The sequence below is a fragment of the Vicugna pacos genome, chromosome 13, assembly GCF_048564905.1.
Source record: "Vicugna pacos chromosome 13, VicPac4, whole genome shotgun sequence".
Taxonomy (NCBI): Eukaryota; Metazoa; Chordata; class Mammalia; order Artiodactyla; family Camelidae; genus Vicugna; species Vicugna pacos.
Window position 1 is genome coordinate 28464034 of NC_132999.1, and position 24664 is coordinate 28488697.

Below are 24664 nucleotides of genomic sequence, written 5' to 3' on the forward strand. Positions count from 1 at the left end.
CCCCCAAATTAAGGGAATCTGGATCATAGTAGTTTAAGTTACATAATAAGATAAAGGATAGTAAACTCTCCAAGTATAAAGTATGATCACTATCAAATAACGTGTCACTTCTATAGGTATAATAGCAAGTAGGGGCTCTTTTGCAAGTGAAAATATGTGGAAGCACAGTGGGTCAGACACAACAGGTTAGGGGTCACTGGGGACCATGGGATACATCTCATTAGACACGTTCATTGTCTTAGTCTTCAGTCTGCTCTGTACTGCTGGTAAAGTAACCTGGGTCTTTTTCGCTCAAACTGTGCTCCAATGTTTGGCTTTATTTTAACAATCAATTTGAGAGTAGTTTTTTAATGGTAAAATAGCAAATTTTTGCTTGTAGACTTTTAGGAAAATTATTTCATCCAAATATTGATTGAACTCCTGCTGTATATTAGATGGCATAAGTATAAATAGTAGCTCAACTGAGAAAAATGGGCCCTGATGCAAAGTATACAATATAGCACTATTTAATGAATAAAGCATGTCTTGATTTTTTTCCCCATTTTGAGAGGAGACTATATAAGATTATTTACATTTTAAAAGCTGATATTTGGACCTTGTAGGTGGACATCCCCACAATTGGACAGCCATTTCAAGGGAGTGTTTGAATCTTTTAAATGATATGACTCAGAAACTTGTGCTCTACCAAGAAGCTGCTGCTACAAATGGGAGAGTGATGTCTTCATCATACCCAGTGGAACCTAAGAAACTGAATTCTCCAGGTAACTCCTTGTACTGCTAAGAGAGGGGAAAGCATTTATAGTCATTTTCTAAGAAAGATAATAGTAGTTAATTTAAGGATATATATATGAGTGTGAAGTACATATTTGAAGGGAGAATTGATCTAATATATGAGATATTGTACTGAGCCAAGAAAAAGGCCTGGGTATCATTGTAGATTGGAAAAATTAAGTCCAGGGTGATTAGTGGTGATGGTGGTAGTAGTGGTACAAAGACTAACAAAATGTTGATCATCAAATAGAAGGCTTCAGCTACTGTTACGGTTGCAGTATCCCAGAGACAAAAAGTTGCTGGACAGTGCCCAGAGAGGAGCAACTGAAATGACTCAGTGATTTGGGGGCAGGGCCATCACATTCATTGTTTTAAGATTGCTAAATATAATGTTTGCAAGGTGAAAGCTGAGAGGAAGAAGTACAGGCGGAAGAACCTTTGCTATTTCAGCAAACCGCTTAAGGAGAAGATACATAGGAATGTAATAGTGATAAAAGGACTTAATGTTCTGATGCCTTTTGGAGCCAGGCATTTAATGAAGATGGGCAAAACTGGCTGGGTGAGGACTGTGGTAAACTTGAGAGCACAGACTCATCTGAAATGGAAAGTCGTGGATTAGCTTCAGTCCGTTGTTCCCAGGGGGGGAAATCTGGACCCAGTATCTGAACTTCTGATCTTGGTTTTCTTTTAAAGGGAAGCCTGAAGAAATTTTTGGGAAAATCTGCTTTTTAAACATTGACAACTAATCTTGGTATTTTAAAAAAATCACTATATGGGCCAAAGCAAACACATCTCTGTCTTTGACTTCATTACTCTGGTGGGGTCATAGACCAAAAATAAAGAGATTAGTAAAGAAAAACAATTTAGATAAGTCCAATGATTTTGAAAGATTCTAGAGTGTTTCATATGTTATCAACATTCAGATTAGCATGTATTTATTCAACAGGTATTTATTGAATGCCTAGTATGTACCAAGTACTATGCTAGAAGCCAAAGGATCAAAGATGAAAAAGCACTGTTGGAACTGATCTTTTCATGGGAGGCACACAGATAGCCAGTATAACTGCTAAAAGGAAATCTGTCAAAAAGGAGTCTGAATTGGTAGGATGATGTTTGATAATGAAAGGAGATCTTGTATGTTAAGAAGAGGAGTTGAATTTTATTCTGTGGAGCTCTTAGAGAATTTTGAATAGCTATAGTTATATCAAATTAGCATGTTAGATCATTATAATCCTGAGCTGGGGGAAAGCCTTGGTCTGACCAAAAATGGATTATTCATTATTTTAAATTGTTGCCATATCCCATCACTCAGTCAAAATTTGCCTCTAATTTTGAAGGATAATTGCGAAACTTAAGAACCCCAGTCTTAACTTTTAAATTGATTCTTCAAATATTTCCTATTGCCATTAACCCTTAATGTCATATAATGAAAATATTGTACTTTAATTGTTTGATATCTTTTGCCAGTTTTTTTTAAATACCAGTTTCATTAAGAAGATAGAGTACAAGTATAATTTATTTGTCTTTGTGTCTTGTACTGGAGTGGCAGGAAAAATGTTCTTTTGTTTTTGTATAAGAGGCTCTGTAATTTGGTAGAATTGTAAGATTATTTTTGAAGAAGCTGTTTATAGATCAGATTTGTAGATATCCTGAGCAAATTTGTCTCTGATGTGACTTTTGTTGACTTGAAGGAACTCTGGGAAAATGGGATAAGGTTCATGCTCTCTTTCTGTACATTTTCACACTATAGATTTGACTTAGCCAAGTAATAGTTCCAGTAAGAACATTCAGTTAACACTGGGCATTTTCTAATGCAATAAAGTTGTTGCCATTTAAAAATAAAATATGAATTGGTAGGTTCACTTAAAATAGCTTAAAGTTAGAGAAACCTTGAAGATGAAGATAACCTGTTTAGGGGAAAAAACAAGAGAGGCTGTACCAGTCCAACAGAAAAAGATATATAAAGCTCATTGATTGAGAGGTCACTTAGTTGCAGTAGTAAAACCTGGATGTTGAGAATGTAAACCTACATGAGAACAGTCTGCTGAGCCTTGTTTAAATGAGTTAAACAAACAATTGAGGTGTGTAGAATTTGAGAACCCCCACGCTGGCCTGCCTGAATCAGGTTACCTCTTCAGCACTGGATCTGTTCTTTTACAGAAGAAACTACTTTTCAGACACCTAAATCTAGCCAGATGCCTCGGCTTTCAGCGCCATCGTTAATTAAGACATCGCTGCTTTCCTCAAAATTATCAACACCTGATGTTCCAAGTCCCCTGGCAACCCCATTTGGCTCTGGTGTAGTGAATCGGATGGCTGGGATTTTTGATGTAAACACTTGCTATGGGTCACCTCAGAGTCCTCATCTAATAAGAAGAGGGCCAAGATTATGGACTTCAGCTTCTGGTGAGGACTGTTTATTTTCTAAAATTTGAAATGTCATAGTTACGGAGAATCAGATCGTATAAGTTTTTACCTTCTTGGTTTTTTTTTTTGTAGATCAGCAAATGACTGAATTTTCTAATCCTTCTCCATCTACCTCTGTTAGTGCTGAGGGTAAGACAGTGAGACATCCCAATGTGATATATTCATGGATTCAGAATAAACGTGAACAGGTAGGATGTTATGGGTGTAGGATTTATATTTACATATAACATTGAGAGCATCAAGGATTGCACATGAGTGAGCCATCAAGAATAAATAGGACTTTTGGGGTTGCTTTGTGTTAAGTTGACCCACGTGAAATTGCCCGTATTTGACCAGGTTTTAGTTTTACAATTTGCAATTTCATATGGCTTAACCTAATTCAGTGCCTTTGAACTGTGAATTCTTTCATTCAAGAGATGTTTATTGAGTTTTTTATATATACAGGGTGTGGTTTTAGGTAGTGGGAAAACAGCAAATAAAAGTCCCTGACCATATATTTAACATTCTAGTGAAGGGAAAGAGATGAGCAAGCATGTGTATTGTACTATATTTCTTTGAATATAAAAAATGCAGTTGGTCCTTGAACTACATGGGTTTAAACTGTGTGTCCACTTGTATGCAGATTTTTTTTTAATAGTAAATACTATTGCACTTCACAGTCACAGCTGGTTGAATCCACTGATGTGGAACTATGGGTATAGAGGACCAACTATAAGTGATATGTGGATTTTCAAATGTGGGAGAGTCAGTGTCCCTAATTCTGGAGTTTTTCCAAGGGGTATACTATTAATTGTAAGACTTATTTTATATACTATTTTTTAAAAAAATCTTGCCAGTTAAACCATGACATGCTGTTGACTATATGCATCCTGATATGTCATGTTCAAACTATGAAAAATACATGTCTTAAAGGGGAAGAAAGTTGATGTCTTTGGTGCTAAATAGAAAAATAGAGCAGGAAAAGGAAAGAGCAGCTGGAGGAAAGGAGTACCATTTTATGTGGGGTGATCAGGGGAAGTTTCATTGATAGGGTGACTCTTGATTGGAGACCTGAAGGGAGGGCAGGGAGCAGCAAAATGCAAAGGCCCTCAGGCAGTATCTGCTTGGCTTGCGTGGGGAACAGCAGGGACACTCGTGTGGCCAGAGTCGAGTGAGGGGAGAGTGGTAGGTGGGTGGTGAGATCAAAAGAGGTAGTAGGCACCCAGAGCTCATAGGCCCACTAGCCAATGTAAAGATTGACATTTTCTCTTTAAAAGATGGGTAGCCACTGTGTAGTGTTACCCACAAGAATAACATGATGTAACCTTAATTTTGAAACTGCTGCTATTTGAGACTAGATCCTCGGAGGGCAGTAGTGGAAGCAGAGAGACAGTAGTAAAGCTATTGAAGTAATCTAATGGGAGATGATTGTATCTGTGACCAGAATGGTTGTGGAGACTATAAAATGTGATCAGGGTATGAATATTTTCAAGGTAGTTGTAATAGGATTTGTTTATGGTTTGATTGTGGTGTGAAAGAGTCAATGTTGATTCTAAAGTTTTTGGCCCGAGGGCCTGAAATAATATAGTTGCAATTTATAGAGTTGCAATATACTGATGATTCTGGAAGAGGAAATTTGATAGAGATGAGGTGGGGAAATCATGAGTTTGATTTTAGGCATGTCAATTTTGAGATACTTACTAGACAATAAAGTGAAAATACTGAATAAGAAATCAGGCATGTATCTGGAGTCCAGGGGAAAGATCTAGGCTAGAAATGAAAATTTGGAAGTCATCAGAGTATAGACAGTATTTAAAGCCATGAGATTCCTTGAAAACTCTTGGGGATTGTAGATATAGAAGAAAAGAAATGCAGGTCCTCTAATGACTAAAGGTCTGGGAGATGAGGAGGAGGCCAAGCACCATTGAGGTGAGAAAGAACCAAGAAAAGGGCGTTTAAAGAGAAGTGAGTGTCAGATGTTGCTGATAGGTAGCATGGAATTCAAACTAAGAATGAACTGTGGCAGTCATTGAGTCCTTGACAAGAGCTATTGGATGGAGTAGTGGGGATGAACACCTGATTGGCATGGGTTCCGGAGAGATTGGGAGAGGAACTGGAAGCCAGAAGAAAAGCTGGATCTTTCAAGGAGTTTTGCTATAAGGGGAGTAGAGAAATGTGATAGCTGGGGGGAGTTGAGGGATCAAGGAAGGATTTTGTTATTTAAGAGGGGAGAAATAACAACATGTTTGTGGATTGAATGATTAATAGAGAAGAACTGAAGGCATTTTACAAAACTTCAGGCTGTATGTGCCGTAAGTACTGCTGTGTCATGAATTTACTTTGAAGTCAGTTGGGGTATGTAGCTTTTAGCTTAATATTAGGAAAATTGTTTTCCTTGTAAATGTCAACCAGTAGAAAACCACTTCATGTCTTAAAGATCTTTTTTTTTAGTAGGGGAAACACTCTTTTTTGGCATTAAGAGGTTAAAGGGTAAGACAGCTGTAGAGAATTGAGAAAGAATTTGGTCTTAGAGAGTATCGCCAGAACCACTTAGAGTTCCTTTTATTCTGACAGGGCTTTACTTTGAGGGTTAGACATGTGTACGTGGGAATGCAGCTTAGGTTAGATGGCTCATCTTGCCTATCCAATTTATAGTACAAAAGTATTTACTTATATGGTTTACTGTAAATACAGTTCTTTCCCTGTAAGTTGTAAAGTGTTTCATTTAAGTTAGTGTCAGGAAGAACCTGGAAATGCATAATAATCATATTTCGGTAGAACTGAAGACTGTGCATGTGTTAATTCTTTTTTTTTTCCTACTCAGATTAAGAATTTCTTATCAAAACGGGTGCTGATAATGTATTTTTTCAGTAAGGTAAGAATGTGTAGCATTCTTTGGAATTGGGAATAGGGGGAGAGGAAACAAAATAAAAAATAAAGTAGCAGATGGGACTTCTAAATATTTAGCTTAATCATAGCAAGCCAAACAGCTTTGCATCATGCTTCACTAAACCTCCGTTTTAACGATAGCTGCTCTAGACACACATCTCACCTCTGGCTTCCTGAGGCTTGGCTCTAGTTGACCTCCTGAGTCTCTTGGCTGCAGACAGCTTTGTGCTGATATGCAGCTCCTTTCTGCAAAATCTTAGTGGCCAGTTTAGTGTTCAGAAGAGAGATAACTAGACTGCAGGTGTTAAACTTGTATTGGATAAAAGTTGTAATTCAGGCCACAAACTAAATGACTTTCCAACTTGTCTGTCAGCTGCTCCAGCTGCTATAGGAGAGTCAGTTTCCATGGTAGCTGAAGATTTATTCCTATTTTCACTGCTACAGCTGTTGTGTACTAATTAATCTTTTGATGAGCAAAACCTTTGCCCACATGTAGGAGGGAGAATTTTTGTTTTAATTATTTTAATCTAGCGTCTCTCTTTCTGCAGATATTGCAGTATTAACTATAATGCACTCAGTTAATGCCTGCAAGTGAAAGTCTGCATTGCATACATTTCTCATTTTTTCTCATTTTTATCCTGTGGGAGTCATACTCTGATGGATGGAGAGAGATCTGAGTAACTCGATAGAATACAGATACATATAACAGAATCCTTTCAATTTCTTGGAACTTTTTTCACTGTGATGGCAGGGAAGATCCACCCAAATAGCAACTATGTTTACCAGAAATAATCTACCTTAGGCCATCCATTAGAGTTCTGGGAAAACTATCAGACCCCCGAGGAAGTTGTCTTGTCTTCCACCAAGAGGAAGAGGGGTTATCTGAAGTTTTACTTCAGAGCTTTGTTTGGGAAGAATGGGGGAAAAACGCACTCTTTTGTCTTATGTATGCCATGCTCTTTTCACTCAAGTTCCCTCATTTAATTTGAACAGCATCCCTGTGAGATGTCTTTTTGTCCTCATTTTACACATAAGGAAACCTGAGGCTCAGAGGACTCAGGTAGCTAGCCTAAGGACACGTAACCAGTAAGTGGCAGAGCAGACACTGAGCAAGATCTTTTCCCTTGGAAACGAACAGCTACTTTTGATTTCTTATTTTGCAGATGGACCTATTGTATGATAAGGAGTTGTAGACACTGCTGTTTAATGTTGGGAAATGTAACATGCTGTTGTACTTAATAGGCTTCGTTGGGTGCATTATGAAATCCAGCACTTAACACGGGCCAGATATTGCTCTACACTACTTGACCTTGCTGTATTAAGGAAGGTTGGGAGGTTTTTCTTTGGAGTGGGGCTGAAGGTAGACAATTTGAGAGAGGTAATACATATTTAGAAGTTCTTTTGTTTTTAAAAAAAAAAGTGTTCGTAACTATATAAGTGTTCATAATCCTCTGAGGGGGGTTTGAGTGTGTGTAACTCTTTAAATGAGAAACTGAAGCACACAGAGTTTTGGAAAGTTGGCAAGTCATGTAGTAAGTTGGTAGCAGAATGCTTTATTGCAGTTAAATCATTGTGTAAGAATTTCAAGTTTTAATTCTTGAGAGGCAACTGTGTATTTTTTATTGCTATGGTGTATATATAATTGATTAGATGAAATTATCATTTCAGGGGAACTTACTTAAATGTTTTTGTTGTATTTGTAGCACCCAGAGGCCTCCATTCAGGCTGTTTTTTCAGATGCTCAAATGCATATTTGGGCATTAGAAGGTAAGCAATCTCAGTGAACTGCAACTATGATTTTATTTATCAGTTAAATATTGAAGTATAATCCATGAAAGATCAGTTCTGGACTTTGATCTCAATCTTTGAATTTTCAGATACATTTTTATTTCTTTGTTTTGTATAGATCATTTTTCTTAGGTATCTTTTAGGAGGATACGAAAAGTATCCTCACAACTGTCCCTCCATTTCCTTATCAGACATTGTTTTCTTAGTGCTACCAAGCACACTATTATTTTAAAAAATTCTTTTCCTACTAGAACTTAAGGCAGAGAATGTCATCTTATTCAAGACTGCTGCAGCTGTGCACCTTTTCAGTTCCTCTTCTAATCTTTGCCTATTTTTCTATTGTATTACTCCCTCTTTTTTATTTAGAAGGTTTTTTTTTTAGTATATTCAGAATAGTAACCCTTTCTCAAATAGATGCACTGCAAGTAGATTTGCCTAATTTTGATTCACTTTTAACTTTTTTCTTCTTTCCCCTTGAGGTCTGTCTCACTTAGTAGCAGCATCATTTACGGAAGATAGATTTGGAGTTGTCCAGACTACACTACCAGCTATTCTTAATACTTTGTTGACGCTGCAAGAGGTAGGCAATATGAAGGTTGGGTGGAGGCAGAGGTCGTGTCCCCTCTCTCTGCCCAGCCTTTTCAGTTTGTTTCTTATATATCACATTGAGTAACAAAACATATGTTGGAAGTCAAAATAATGGTACTGTTCTCATCTTTAGGACATTATAATCTAGGAGAGACTTAGAGGATAAACTTTAATTCATTTATAAATAGTAATTTTATTACAACAGGAGAAGTATACCAAACCTGCAGGATATACATCTGGTATTAATCATATTATTTAGGATATTGGAATTCTGTTCAGTGATAAAAATTTGCAACCTTACACAATTTGTAGCTACTGAAAGTGGCCTGTAGTTATTACCAATGCAGATAAGAAGTTGCCTATCGGCCAGAGGCATAAGATGGATCTGAGGCCAGTGGATTCCTGCCACCAGTCTGGGTGCATAGGTTTAAACCTAAACTGAAAGTTTAGGTCTCTTTAGTCCTAGACTTAAAGGAAGAAAAATAAAGCATGCTTCTTATTTTCCAGTAGACTGCCTTTCTTAACTTCATGTTGGGTGACATGTTTTACACTGACTTGTACTTCTTATTTTCCAGTAGACTGCCTTTCTTAACTTCATGTTGGGTGACATGTTTTACACTGACTTGTAATACTAGTTGTCTGGCAGATGAGCAATATAAACACTGAGGTTTAGAGGCATTTAGAGGTAGGACTTGGGTATGTGTAGTAGGTTTTCTGGAGGCGGGGTTACTGAACGAGGTTTGAAAGCTAACAATTGATACATCTTTTGGTCTTGGGAAGCAGTTTAAGATATGAAGAGAAAACAGGCTTCACTGTTCCTTTCTTCAAATCTCAATTCATTTTACCTCTTAGAAAGTCTCATCAAAACCAATGACCTTTTTTTTTTTTTTTTGCTTTGAGTCCTCTTTGTGCCCACTTTCTTGTATATGTTACTTGAGACTTATATGCACAAGTGGATATTTTTATTGTGTTCTTTCCCAGCTACTTTTCTCTAAAGAAATAATTTCCTACTATTTCCCCACTACTTCTAATATTTGGCTTATCTAACCACACAATAGGATAACCATGATTTGGGATATTCATAGCATAGTTTGCTTTTTTAAAATTCTGGCTGTGTAGTTTAAAATAAAACAACAGTACACTGCTTTATAGTCTACAGAGTGATTTAATATCTTTTTATTTTTTTGATCCTCAAAACTATCTTGTGAAGTAAGATGGAGGTATTTTGGCCCTATCTTACACACGAGAGAGGTTCGGTAACGCAGTAACTCAACAAGTCAAGGTGGCAGAGTTGAGACTTGAAACCGAGCTGATTGCAGGGCATTAGCAGGGTGGTAGACCCCAGGGAAAGCAGAAGATCCACATCCTTTATTCTTTCTGAACTTATCTACCATTTTCTCTTGGCCTTTTTATTGTCACATAAGGTTCTCTTCAGAGAGGATGGCTCTACCCTTAGAACTGTGGCTTTCAAACTTTGAACCAAGACCTGTAGTACGTTTACATTTGACTCAGAATATAAGGGGGTGTGTGTGTATGTGTGTGTGTGACAGAAACGAAGGGTTCTTAGAACAGTGCTTACCTTTTACTATGTGCTATGAATTCTGATGTTTTTCCATTCTATTTCATTTTCTAAAAATGCTGGTTGAAACTGAATTGATTTCACAAGGATCACACTGCCCTAGCAATATCCTTCACCCAAATTACTTTCTTCTCACCTCTCCACCATCAAAAGTTTTGATTCTTCTTTATAGAAGTTTTAAAACTTCTTTAATAGTTGGTTATGTGTAGGTATGACAAGGAAAGCAATCTGTTTATTTGGTTGTGGTCATTCCTACCTTTGATTAGAAAGGTAAGAATTACAGATTTGTTGAAAGGTCAGGCCCTATTTACTTTGAAACAGAGGAGTTGGATGGAGAATACTTTTGAGGGGCAGAGTAGAAAGAGGCAGAGGCATATTTTTGAGAGCTGGGAAGAGATAAAAGGAAAAAAGAACAGTACCAATGACTTGGTACTTAGTTTCTAGGTGTAAAAATTCCTTCTCCTGTGAGGCTTGTGGCATCTTTTCTCTCCTAGGCCACATCACAGTTGGCCTTTTGGTCATGCTCTGCAGTCATCAGATTTTGCAAACTGCCTTTCAGTTTTTCCCGCCCCATATCCTGAGGCTGATTATGAGTGATTCAGTGTCCACGTGATTATTTGTCCCGCTTGGCTGCACAGTTCCTTGGCTTCCTCCTCTTTGCTACTCTTTTATATACCCATGAGTCTCAGCCTGCGACTGTCATCCGGGCCTCCTCATTCCCGGATTCTCCACTTCCAGAGCTTAAAATTCCAGGATTCTACCCTCTAAGCCAGAATCTTTAAATGTTTTTGTGCCAAGATCCTTTTGGCAGTCTGATGAAGTCCGTGGACTTTTTCTCAGAATAATGTTTTTAAATATATAAAATAAAGTCTTTAGGATTAGAAAGGAAATAAATCAGTTATATTAGAATATAGCTATGAAAGTGTTAAATTTGTGATATAGTAATGTGTGCTTTTTTTTCCTTTCTTTTTTTTGGTCAATAACTGGGAATTGAATATAGGACCTCATGCATGCTAAGCATGTGCTCTACCACTGAGCTATACCCCCAGCCCCTCAAAAATGTGTGCTTTCTAATTAATGCACTAAATAAGACCTGTCAGTGAGTCTAGTGACTCATCATTTTGTAGTGTTATGAGGAATGGTATTTCATGATAGCTGTAATAGTAATGTGATATGAAGATATTGGTGACAAAGTCACAGGAACTGCTGATGCTGTTGTGACTTGCAACGTACATTCGTAATTGAAATAAATGCTTAGTTTTAGTAAAGATAGACATGGAATTTTTATCCCAAAGTTTATACCCCCTGAATTCTACCCATAGGTCTGTGGGACCACGTAAAAGCCCTTGCTCCAAACACTGCCTCTCATGCTCTCACTTCTTCTGTGCACTTTCTTTGTCTTTGCCAATATTTTCACTTCCTTTGTTTTTCAGCCCCCTCCTAGCTACATATATGTCTTTCTGTGTCCAGCTTAGACCTCACAGGCTGTCACTTCAACCATTTTATTACTAATTCCTTCAACTCCTTGTTGCCATGTCCATGGGGCAAAACTCTGAGGGATGAGTCCTGTATCAACCACCCATCCTTCCTGCCTCCACCTTACTTCAGGCCCTTGACATTCCTGACCTGAATTATTACTAAAGCCTTCTGCCCCTGTTAACTCTTAACAGAGATCCTTATTTCTGACTTCAGCCACTATCCTGTTCTTCTCATGAGCAATCTTCTCTGATAACCACCATGTACTATTCAGTTTTTCCCCCAAGTATATTTTATTTTCTTAACCTAACTTTAACTCTATACATTTTTTCTTTTCTTTCCTTCTTTGCCTGGAACACATTTTTCTGCGACTCTGCCCTGTAATTCCAATTTCATCACTCTATGATGCTGCATTTTAATTGTTTACTTTTATCATGTCTATTAGTCGGAATAGAGGCAGGGATCTTGTCTTGTCTCTGTATTCCTAGCATCTGACATGGTGCCTGGCAAATGATAGGTACTTACTAAATGCTTGTTGGATGATTACTAGATTGCTTCAGTGGGTGAAGACTTCTGTTCTGGAGCCTGAATTGAGTGATGATTCTGATATAATGCTTTAATTAAAGTGGTCTAAAGCCCTTTCATTTTGAGAGGCAGGGATGTGATGTGATTCATAGGAACCCTGCTATATGTTTTTGATTTTATGTTCTTTGACGTAGGAGGGATATTTGCTCTTAACAAAGTATCTGTAATTCTAAGTATCTCTAAAAGGGTTAAGACAAGTTATAAAATACAGGCTTCTGAATGTTACTAAGGAACATTTGTATGGAACTGTTTGGTTTCTTTATTTCACTTTTCACTATCAATAACATCAGCCATTTCACTGTGTATCATTAAAGACAAAATATGAAAGGAAAGGGGGAGCCTTCTCTTCGAACCATTCAGAGGACAAGGAGTGGAGGGCTGGATATTCTAGGACAGTTGTTCCTGTTGGTGGGCCAGGCTGTTCGGGGATGTTACAAGTATTATAGTGGAGTCATGAATCCACACATACATTGCTGTCTGAATAATTAATGTTTGTCTAACATGTTTACAGCTATTTTTCAGAGGTTTCTACATACTGTTTTAGTTAATTAAAATATAAATTCATTTGAAAGCATTACTGAGTTCATGGTAATTATTTATTCCCTCCATAAGTAGATGGAGAATAACTACTATCTTGTGGAATTCCACTGTGTGTGTGTGTGTGTGTTTGTGTGTATGTATGGTGTTTAAAAAGCGTTCCTATATGCAGAAGGTTGGGGATCAAAATGGAAGAGTGTTTTTTTTAATTAAAAAAATTTTTTAATTGTGGTAAAATATAGATAAAATTTATTATTTTAAATCTTCTAGTGTGTAGTTCTGTGTCATTAAGTACAGTCACATTCTTATATAACCATCAACTACCATCCAGCTCCAGAATCTTTTTGTTTTCAAGAGTATGTTTCAGATTTTTCAGAAAGCCTTCTATTCTTTGAAAAGTCAGTCTCGCCTTGATGTAGGATATCAGCTCTATTATGTTTTTTGCCTCATCATCTGAAGGTCGAATTTTGATACACTTGAAATGTTGAAGTTGACCTTCATGCCACTCACAGATCCATTCATCCAGTGAATATTAATTATCAAATGGTTACCATGCGCTGACATATAGAATGAGAAAAGGCAAAATGGTTCCTGCCCTCCAGGAACTTACAGACTATAAAACAAAATTGTACAAATAACTACAATTGTAGTAAGTGCTGCAGTGTACAAAAATACAGGATTATCAGAGAACACAGGCAAATCTAAGCTAATGTTGTGAATGGGGGACTGAAAATAGGAATTTGATGCCATGAAAGGCTTCCCTGAGGAAGTGATGCAGAAGTTAGCAGGAAGAATGAGGAAAAGGAAAGGAATATTCTTGGGCGCCAGAACTGTGGATTTGAAGGCCCAGAGACTCTTGATCAATACTCGTCTACAAGTCACAGTCAGTTCTTTGTTTCTTTAGAATCCTATGCTACTTTACCAAATATTTGTGTAGTACTCCAAAAGAAATACTTCTCTTATAATCTTTGTAACAATCCCATAAGGTTAGAATAAGGCTAGTTTTGAGTGATTGAGTCTTTCAAAAAGACTCATCTACTGGTATGATTTATTCAAGATCATGCCTGATAAATGGTTGAGTAAATTTGAAAACAAGGCTTTGAGACCCCAAGTTCTTTGCTGTCCACTGCATCAGATTACGTCTGTGAGGGCTTGGCAGGGTTATGCATTTCCTAACCTCCTTTCTTAAGACAGAATGGCAGCATGTCAGGAGGGCCAAAGTGTGAGATCTAGAGCCAGATCTACCTGTGTCTGAATCCCAGCTCTTACTACTTCTTAGCTGTGTGAACTTGGAAAAGACATTTACCATAATTCATTGACTGTAAGATGCTGTTAATTAGAAGATACATCTCCATTTCAGAAATTATAAAATGAGGGAGGGAGTGCACCATGGTAATATGGTAATAATGATATTATTATTATGGTAATCTCTAAACATCTGTTTCTGTATCTGGAAAATGGGGATGATGATAACACTACTTTATAGGGTTGTGAAGAATGAATGAGATCACCTCCATAAAGCACGCAGGGCACCTGGCCCATATTAAGTGCTGAGCAGATGTTAGCTCTTATTACTTCGTTGTCATATTACTACGTTGTATGACAGAACTCTTACATTGTACAGCAGAAAAGATCTTTAAAGATTTTTTTAGAGTATTGTTGTCAACACTGTAAGCAAGTAGTCTAGGTGACAATGTCAGACAGATGCCCAGGCTCCATTACTTTCTGGGTGACTGAGGGCAATTTATTAAAGTTTTCTGAGATCAGTGTCTTCATCTGTAAAATGGAAATAATATCTTACAGGGTCATTACGGAGGTTAGAGATAGTATCTGTAAAGAGTCTAGAATAGTTCTTGGCAAGTGTTAGATATGCAATAAATAGGTACTACTATAAAAACATTTAATTAAACAGAATAAAACAAGTGGTTATCATGTATGGCTTTGTTGGCAAATTGTTTTATTATTTAAATGAAATAATATCTATATGACAGTTAACTCAGTTCCTGGCACATGATAACTGCAGTCTGTCATTTAGCTATCATTATCATCATCTAATATTGTTGTTATTCTATAGCAGTGGTTCTCAACCAGGGGTGAATTTGCTCCCTAGGTGACATTTGACAATGTCAGGAGACATTTTGATTCTCACAACTAGGCGAGTGATACTGGCATCTACTGTGTAGAGGCCAGGAATGCTGCTAAACAGCCTGTAATGCACAGGTCAGTCCCCACAAGAAAGAGTTATCCAGTCCAGAATGTCAGTAGTACTCAGGTTGAGAAACTCTGCCCAAAGTCCTGATTTCCAATAATAAAGTCTGATCTTGTCTTTAGCATTTGTTTGGGATTCTGGCTTTGGTGGAGTAAACCTTTGTTTTAACTAGGTTGTAAGTAGAATCCTTGAGACTAGCGACTTTCAAGGATCTGCACAGTGGACATTTATTAATGACACTGATAGGTAAATATTCAGGGGAGAACAGCCAGGGTTTTCTCCTTATATAGTCTTTGTGCATATATGATGGCATGTAAGTATAAATGGGTATATACTTACATAAGTATAAGTATAAAAGTTCCTGTTTCCATAGTACAGCCCCTTTTAAGTCTTCTGTTAGGGCTAGATAATTCTTAACTACATATTTGAGATCCCAGTTGTGTGATCTGAGTCTTTGGGGCAAGAACCATGAGTGGTGATTTGCTCAATAAATACTTGTTTAACCTCTCATCTGATTAAGTACATACTTCAGTTTTCCTAACCATGGGGCACATCATTAAATACTGTAAATCAGTGTTTCCTAGATTTAAGTTATTCACACGCTGCCTTCATAGTTTTTGCCATAGCTGTTTATTACCACATACTATTGTCATAATTTTAGTCATATTTATATACCACCTGAATGAATTATTACTTACTCAGTATTTTAAGTCATTCATATTTAACTTAAACTTATTTAAAAGGAAACTTTATATCAGTATTATAAAAGGAAAACTTAAACTTATTTAAAAGGAAACTTTATATCAGTATTATAAAAGGAAAACTAATTTGACTTGCAGCAAATAGAATATAGGTCTATAGCACAGAAAAAAATGTGACAATGAATGTATGTTCATGTATAACTGAAAAAGTGTGCTCTACACTGGAATTTGACACAACATTGTAAAATTATAAGTCAATAAAAAACATTAAAAAAAAAGAATATAGGTCTAGAGTACCTTATCTCAGACCCTAGGATATATTTCAAAATTGGGAAGTCTTGGAATTTTCAGCATGTAACGTGGTGTACGTATCATCCACTACATAACAGTCCTATTACTATCTGAGGTGGGATCCCTTAATCAGATACTGTAATACTTTTCTCCAGTGAAATAATCTGAATATTTGTGTAAGTGGGGTAAAGAACATAAATAGCCTATGTCAGCCTAGGTCAGGTTTTACTGCCAGATCAGGGCTTTTTGGATTTCGGTATTGAGGATAAGACAGTTAAGGAGAGAAAAGACAATAATTTTAGGTTCTAACTTGATACTGTTTGCTGAAGTCTGTAAACCTGAAGCCTGCTTATCCTTTGCTACAAAAGGAGATTAGAGAGAATTAGAGATGTGCTAAGGACAGTTTAGCTCCAAAGTGAGGCTTTACTCCCCAATGTAAGTTTTATACCATTAGGGGCTGTTAGACCCCATTTATTTTTTGCCTTTGTTTTCGGAGCTGTTCCAGTTATTTGTAAGGATTGATATTTTATGAATTTTATTCTTTTTTAGAAATCTTTGCAAGAACAACGGAAGAACAAAATTCATTCTTTTGCAGTCACCCTTTGGATCCTTTTAAAATTTAAGATGTATTATGGAATTCTAGTGATTTTACATTCCCAGTATCTTGAAACAGTTTGCTAGTTGATCATCCTAGGGATTATTTCATCATTACTCATCCATTACTCCAGTTGTGGTAAAAAAAAAAAAAAAAAAGACCAATGAGAAAACAAGAATGATGAAATCATATAGTATTGCATCATCTTTTAACAAAAGATAAGTAAGTAGTATGAACACACATCTTTTATAGTTTTTTTTTTTAAGCTTTCATTGAATGCAGTTGCTAATTCAGTTTTAGAAAGTATAATTTATTGGGAAAGGAAATACTAAAATGCCCAAATAGGTTTTGATGAAATTCCAAATCCATTATTGATTAAAAGAAGAAAAAAATTCCTAATATTATAGGAATAGACATGTTCTTAGCTTGTTGAGGATGAATGATTGAAAGCTCTCAGTGATCATCACAGTTAACAGTGAAGCACTAATGACTTTCCATTACAGTTGGGAATCAGCCGGGAGGGCTGCTACTGAGGGACAAGGAAGAGAAATGAGAATAAATAATGAAGAGGAAAGATCAAATTATCTGCACACCTAGAACATTTCAAGAGTCATTCAGATTTTTAAAATTTTCTACCAATGATGGTAGAGGAAAGAAAATTGCCAGTATGTTAAATAATTAATTTAGGTAAATCAGAAGATGAATGTAAAGAGATAGCACTCTAGACAAGCTCTGTCCTATCGGAATATAATGCAATCCACATATGTAACTTCACATTTTCTAGTAGTTATATTAGAAAAATACAGGTGAGGTTAACTTTAATAATATACTTTGTCCAACTCTGTGTTTAAAGAAGTACGATTTTATCATATAATTGGTACAAAATTACTAATGAGATATTTTATATTTTTTATGCTATGTCTTCAAAATCTGATGTGTATTTTCATTATTATAGCATATCTCTATTAGACCTGCCACATTTCAAGTGCTCAATAGCTACATATATCTTATACCACCTTGCATACTGCAGCTCTAGACTTTAATGATGATGGTGAAATTGATCATGTAAGAGGGATTTCAAATGATAGTATTCTAAATATATTTCCTCAAACTCAGGAACTGACAACAGAACAATTCTTTTAAACTATTTTTTTAATTGAAGTATAGTCAGTTTACAATGTTTTGTCAATATATGGTGTACAGCATGTTTCAGTCATATATATACATGTATATATTCCTTTTCATATTCTTTTTCAGTATAGGTTACTATAAGATATTGAATATAGTTCCCTGTGCTATACAGTAGAAACTTGTTGTTTATCTTATATATAGTAGTTAGCATCTGCAAATCTCGAACTCCCAATTTATCACTTCCCACCCCCTTTACTCCCCGTTAACTATAGGTGTGTTTTTTTATGTCTGTGAGTCTGCAGAACAATGTATTTTTTAAGGAGAAAAAGGAAGTACGTGTGATATTCTCAACTAGTAAGTCATTCAAGAGGAACCACTTTGTCCCACAATATTTTATAATAAGAACCTAAATCATCCCATTTTGCTAAAAGTAGACACGACAGTATTCCTTCATCTTCTGTGATATTTGCGCACCAAAATTTACTTTATTCAGATCATAAGTGGATACATGTTGAAGGTATACAAAAGTGTATTCAGAGGTGATTGGAAGGAAACAGATGATGTTAAGATGAAAAAAAGTCACATACAGTAAAATATTTTATATTTGATTGATCGTTTCAATTTGTCTTTATAAAACTAAAAATGAAAATGTTTTGCACAATTACGGTTCAAAGAAAATGGCTGAACTCTTCAACAAAATTATGAGCTGTCAAAAGTTTTAAAAAATACTGTATTTTAATGGTGCAAATGGAAGAAAAAGAGCCAGAAGTAATGTTAAGCTAGAACCTTTTGGAGGTATATTTTCAATGTGAAATCGATAATACAGAATGGGTATATTCCAGGTTTATTCATGAAAGCTATTAAGCAGCTTGTTGCATTCAAAAGATACGGCCTGTTTCAGATGTATGTGTCTTAAAAACCTGGAAATATGTTTATAATCTTACTTAAATTTCCATAAAATTACTTTACATTATCCTGTCATTCTTATTTCTGTAAATTTTTTGTAAAAAGACTTTAAACTATCAGAAAGGTCCATTGGACCCAGGTATAAATGATGATGACTATTTTTCCTGGTGTACTAAGGGTTAATCAGAAGGTTTGCAAGAAAATTGCAAAGGAAGTAACTTTCCCATTATGATTCAGTGTTATTTCATGTTGTTTAAGTATGTCACTGAATACCACTTCCATACTGCCTAAAATTATCTCAAGTATATATCCCAGTCTTGGAAAACACTCTTATAAGTTACTGTTGAAAGAATAAATGATTGGACTTGAAGTTATCCTGGCAGACTGAACACACGCATCATATCTTGTTCCTGCCCCTAAACTCTGCTAAACTATAGTAAAAGAACTTTTAAAAAGACATAAATCCATAAATAGTAGAGGAGACAACAGCAACAAAGTTTTCAAAGCTGGAGAGCAGATGGCTGGGATAACTAACTTAGCAGATTCCAGAGGCAGATGTGAAGTTGGTAGTGAGGCAAGCACCAAGTACCCCTGGAACCAAGAGTGTAGGGACAGGTACCAAAGCAAGGAGGTCTGGCCAAGAGCTGTCTGAAAATCAGGTAGAGGCCTAGATTCTCCTCGGTGGTGTTTCTCCCTCACTCCAGTGAAAGTCACAATTTATCCTCTAGAGAGGGTAAAACACCTGGCCTCTGGACTGGGAGAGTCCACAGCTGTGGGTACTCTGCTAAAAGCAAAGGGAGCTGCTCAATTAGCTTTGTTCCCCACTTGGCTCCCCTGAGCACTAGGGACCAGGCCCTCCAGACAAGGTACTGGAAGACTGCTGTCTGGGAACCCTCACCAAACCAAAAAGAAAGACCGTGAAATTGCTGAGGTGAGCACTCACCCCAAAATATCCACATAGAACACCTATTGTGAAGCCTGTTGTCAGTAACCTCCACCTATGTACTCAGAGCAGTTGTCAGTAATCTCCAGTTATGTACTCAGAGGTTTTGGTCAACTCTTTAGGAGGTCTCACTCTCAGTCATGAGCTAAGGATCACTAGATTTTGGGGGAAAGTCTCTAATACAGAAGATAGAGACCAAAAGAAGCTAAGAGGGAAAAAGTAGCTTGGAAGAACTATAAAACAAAAACCCCAAAACTTAGTAAAAATTATTGAAATCCTCAGAAATAAGAGAGGGTATTACATCCTTGAAACAAAAGTAGGATGCTGAAATGAAAAGGATCCCTCAAATTATGTAAGAGAGTATCTGAAATTAAAAACATGATGGTAGAAATCATTTTAACTATAGTCTTAAGTACTTTTGGTGGTTACATCCATAACTAAATAATAGACTTATACTTATTTCTTGTCACTTTAGACATTATCTTGCTGTAGATTAACACACTGACACTTCTCAGTCTTCTCCCTTCTCTTAATATAGTTCTATCATTTAAAAATTATTTTATCTTTGGCCTTTAAAAGTTATGCTTAAATCTCTTATACTATCAAGTATAAATAAAATCAGTTCCACTTGTGAATTCCCTTTCCCTACCTATTCTTGCTCATAGATACTTTATCATCTAGAATTGTAAAGGCAGGTAAGTTAGTCTGGTAAATTATTTATGTTAAGTATAAACTTTTGGTCTTTTTTGGAGCTGAGATTTATAACAAAGGTATTCTTACCTGTCATACATCATAAGCAGAGTAGAATATCTGTGTTTCACTCCCCAACTTTGCATATTCGGGGCTGTTGAAGTGCGACTCTTTTTTAGAGGACAGACCTGGACTTCTCCCTGGAAACTGCTGAAGTGGCGGCACCTCTTCTGCACTGGTTTTCAAACCGTTTTGACTGTGATCCAAAACAAATATTTTATTGTGTGTCTTTGTATGTATATATCTCTGTCTGTCTGTCCATCCATCTGAAATTAAATCTCCTTAATTCTTTGGACTAAGTTGGCTTTCTTGATAGTCTGAACTAATATCTTTTCTTTCTTTCTTGATGTAGGCAGTTGACAAGTACTTCAAACTTCCTCATGCTTCCAGTAAACCACCTCGGATTTCAGGAAGCCTAGTGGACACTTCTTATAAAACGTTGAGATTTGCCTTTAGAGCATCACTAAAAACTGCCATCTATAGAATAACTACTACGTTTGGTGAACATCTGAAGTAAGTTTACTTGTTCTTGTTTCATGGTAATCCACTCTCAGGAGTTTCCCTGAGAGAGAGGTTTGAGAATTATAAAGGCTTACATGTTGAAAGTATTCTTTGGGGACTTTCATGATTTCTACTGGGAATTAACAGCTTGGATTTAGATTTAATATTCACATTTTAAAATTAAGCCTATCATAAAAGCTTGAGGCCTTCTTTTAAATGGATTTTAAAAAGGGTAGAAAATTATAAAGGCAGCAAATGTAATTATATATATATTTTTAAAATACTAAAACATCCTTCAGACAGAAAAAAGGCAAAATGAATACCTCCCCAGAAAAGCATATTAAAAATAATTCTGTTATTACATCTTGGCCAGTAAACTAAGACAGGGTGAGTAGAGTATTCCGTAAATGAATCCTTGGTGCTTTGTGAATCATGCTGGAAAAACAGTGACAGATCACAACACCTTCAGAAATGGAACCAGAAAGAAAACCACAAATGCCAAACCTGTTTATATTTAGTATCATTGATGTTTACAGCTTTCTTCTTATGAAATTATCTAGCTAGGCATGGTAAGGGAGACTAGTTTTATTAACTAAATAATGTTTATCATAATTATGAATGAACTTTAAAAGATATAAGAGATTGCTCTGCTTTTTCTGTATGCTATCAATAAATAGTTTAGAATTTCGTCATGCCACCTGCTTTTAGAAACAGTAGTGTATTTCCTTTTACTTCCATAAGGCAAATACTTAAGGCATTCATACACATATATATACATACATGCATGCATACGGCAGCAGCAGTAGAAGCAAGTTTCTGTGGAACACTTTGGTTCTGTGTGGAATACAAAAGAGTTGTAGATAATCCTCTGTCCTTAGGAAGTTTATTCACATGTTTAAAAACAAACAAAAAAATCTATTGAGTGCCTTCTAAATCTGCACTCTCCAATATGATAATTACGTAAGGCTGTTTAAATTTAAAGTTAAATGAAGTTAAAAATCCAGCTTGTCAGTTACACTGGCCACATTTCAAGTCATCAGTAACTGCATATGACTACTGACTGCCATATTGGACAGCTTAGGTAAAAACATTTCCATCGTTGTAGAAAGTTCTGTTGGGCAGTGCTGTTCTGGACAATACACTCAGCACTGTATATATAGTTTTTTCATTTACCCCTCTCAAAGAGCTTGTGAGTTGTGGAAATTATCATAATTGTACAGACATGGAAAAAGAGGTTAAGAACTTGCCTAATAGCACAGCCTAGTCAGTGTTAGAACATGGACCTAAAATCAGGTCTTTCTTGCTCTTAGAATCCTACCACCTTCTCTCAGCACCACTGAGCATGAGCACAGGCAGGCATAGAGCACCAAAGGGAAAAAAAATCTACCTTCTTACCCTGTACAGCACTAGACTGCTTCTAAGATGTAAACTGCCATGTAGGGTACTCTCAGAAAACACTCAATAAATTTAAATACTGAGATAGATATGATGTATGTTAATGATACAGCAAAAATAGGGAGAAAAGGGAAAAACTAATTTTTGTTTTAGATAAGAAAGATAAATGATTTAAAAAATTATGAGAATGAAACTCTGCCTTAGTTTCTTTTGTCTAAGAAGAGCCATGTTTTATATATGTACCAAAACGGATCAGGTCATTAGAGACTATTTTGTACAAATGTAGGAGAGAATGGTAGCATAGAAATGTTGGATTTGGAATAACAACATTTGGATTTATGTCTGGTCACACCATTGACTATCTGTAGTTGTGGGCAATTTATGTAATGATTTAAGTAACCTGCCTTAGATTATGCAGGTAGTTAAGTTGCAGAACCAGAATTTAGACTCAGCTCCACTTCTGAAAACCAGGTATAAGTGAAGTAAACTCTTGAGGCATGAAAATTAACACAGCCCAGTTGCTCATTGGAAACACTCATTTAATACCTGTTTACTCTTAATTTAGGCAAATTTGATATACTGGTTTTTCCAGCCTATAATGGATTAAAATTTTAGGGGAAGACTGCTATTAGAGCCAGGAGGACTAACAATAGTAAGAGATGGTACAGGGCCTGTTAGCAGAGGGCAGAGTCATTAGAAATGCTGCAGACTTGGCATTTGAGAGAGTTCAGAGCTATTTGGTTACAGGTGACAGCCTCCCTGTTACCTAAAGTGAATCAGAACAGTGAAGTACACTTGAGGTGGTTCAGTTAGAGACAGCTACCTGGTTTAAGAAAGCAGAGATATGTTTGCATAAGGCATTTGAGGATGATTTGTAGCAAAATTATTATAGTAAGACTCTTGACACTTTTCAAAGTGATGACCTTCAGTCACCTGGAATTTTATGATTCAGTAAGTTGATATATTGCTTTCAACAACTGAAAAACGAGAATCTTTCATTGTATTGAGTTTTTGCTGAAAAGTTTAAAAGGGAATTTTATACTAGTTTCAGTACACATTTGCCCTAGTTTTATTGAGGTGCTGTGTTTTTGTGGGGGCAAGGGTGGGAGAGAACTGTTTCCCCATCCAAGATGTAGCTTACGTTCAAAGGGAAAGTAAACCTACTCCAGCAAGTGGCTACCTTTGAAAACGGTTAGTGGGGTCTATTGTGTTTTAACCAAACATTTTAGTTTAAAGGATTTTATATAAAAGGCAATTCAAATACTCCACAACTCAAAGATAATGTTGAATCTGGTTTAAATAAAGTAATAAAATCCAGAAAATCTACTGCAAGGCCGGGAACTCTGCACAGCAGGTTCCGTAGCAGAGCAGGTTAAAATCAATGCCTTCACTTGTCAGTCTTAATTTGCTTTGGTCTTTTAGAAGGTAGAGGCATGCTATTACTGAATGCAAGCCGCCCTCCTCGTTAGATTAAGGAGGGTTTTCATCCAGCTTTTTTTCAGAAGTACTAAATAAGTGAAGATTTCTATTCGTTTTTAATTGTTTTGAAAAATATTGACTCTGTGTTCTGTGGTTCACTTAATATGCTTAATGTAAAATAAAGCTTATGCTTTGAATTTATGTTTCATTTAGTGCTGTGCAAGCATCTGCAGAACATCAGAAAAGACTTCAACAGTTCTTGGAGTTCAAAGAATAGTTAAGTAATATAAACTGTGTTCATTACACTGCTGATACAACTACAGATGGGACAGTAAATGTTCAGCATTCTTGGATCAGAAGAAAATGGATTAATTAGATGCTTCCTTTGTCGTGGTGGTTGCTTTGAAAATTATACTTTAATGGGAGAAATCATGGAAAGAAATTCTCAACAGAGTAACTGGAAACTGCTTTTTCTGTACCGATTGCTTTTTGTGTGTGGTATAATAAAATATTCGATTTTACAGAAGTATCTATGGCACTAGAAATGTTTGTAGCTTATATAGCTTAATAATAACTAGAAAATGTATAAAATTTACTTTTGGGAGGAGTAGAGCCAGTTCAGAAGGTAAAATCCAGTCTTCCTTCCTAATTGTTCTGAGTTTAGCTCTCTGTAAACTCAAAATACATAAACTTTTTTGGAGTAGGTTCTGTTTACTGAAGGATAAAAAGGGTAACAGTGGGGTAAAAGTCACAAAAAATATTGTATAAAGGACATATTTTGTTAATCTGTTAGGTTGTGTTTTTGTTTCCAGGAACAAATTAAATTTGCATGATTGTCCAAAAAAAGGTCTCAATTTACAGATGCTAACTCTGTATAAAAGAATGTGGAAAAATTCAGTTCTTAAGTTACAAATTAAACATTCACATTTGGTTTTCGAAAGACAATTGACCGACCTCTATGAATTTATTTTGTATCATGCTAGTAAACAATAAGTGTATGGGTATTTCCCCAACTAGTTTTGCTTTCTTTTTCTGGAACAAAACATTAAGTGAATGCTAAATGTTTCAAATGAGAGAAGTTTTCCAAGAGAAACCAGGAAACTTTCCCTTTGTTCCCCACCCTCATCTTCATTAGATCAGGTTATTTTGTAAAGCTGATTTGGCCTCACAGAGGGCGCAACCTATGCCATGTTAACTGGCTAGT

General features: G+C 36.2%; 1 protein-coding gene across 6 annotated transcripts in view; it reads left to right on the top strand.

Annotated features, from left to right (window-relative positions):
- The window catches only part of NDC1 (NDC1 transmembrane nucleoporin), a 44109-nt gene extending 20120 nt beyond the window's left edge, over window positions 1-23989 (top strand). For all 6 annotated transcript variants that reach the window (XM_006200507.3, XM_072974446.1, XM_072974449.1 and 3 more), the window contains 8 exons: window positions 603-761; window positions 2932-3177; window positions 3271-3386; window positions 6002-6052; window positions 7770-7833; window positions 8334-8434; window positions 20498-20658; window positions 23674-23989. In XM_006200507.3, coding sequence (XP_006200569.2) covers window positions 603-761; window positions 2932-3177; window positions 3271-3386; window positions 6002-6052; window positions 7770-7833; window positions 8334-8434; window positions 20498-20658; window positions 23674-23737 — 962 coding nt within the window. In that variant the 3' untranslated portion in view covers window positions 23738-23989. The remainder of the gene's footprint in view (window positions 1-602; window positions 762-2931; window positions 3178-3270; window positions 3387-6001; window positions 6053-7769; window positions 7834-8333; window positions 8435-20497; window positions 20659-23673) is intronic.
- The last annotated feature ends 675 nt before the right edge of the window (window positions 23990-24664 follow it).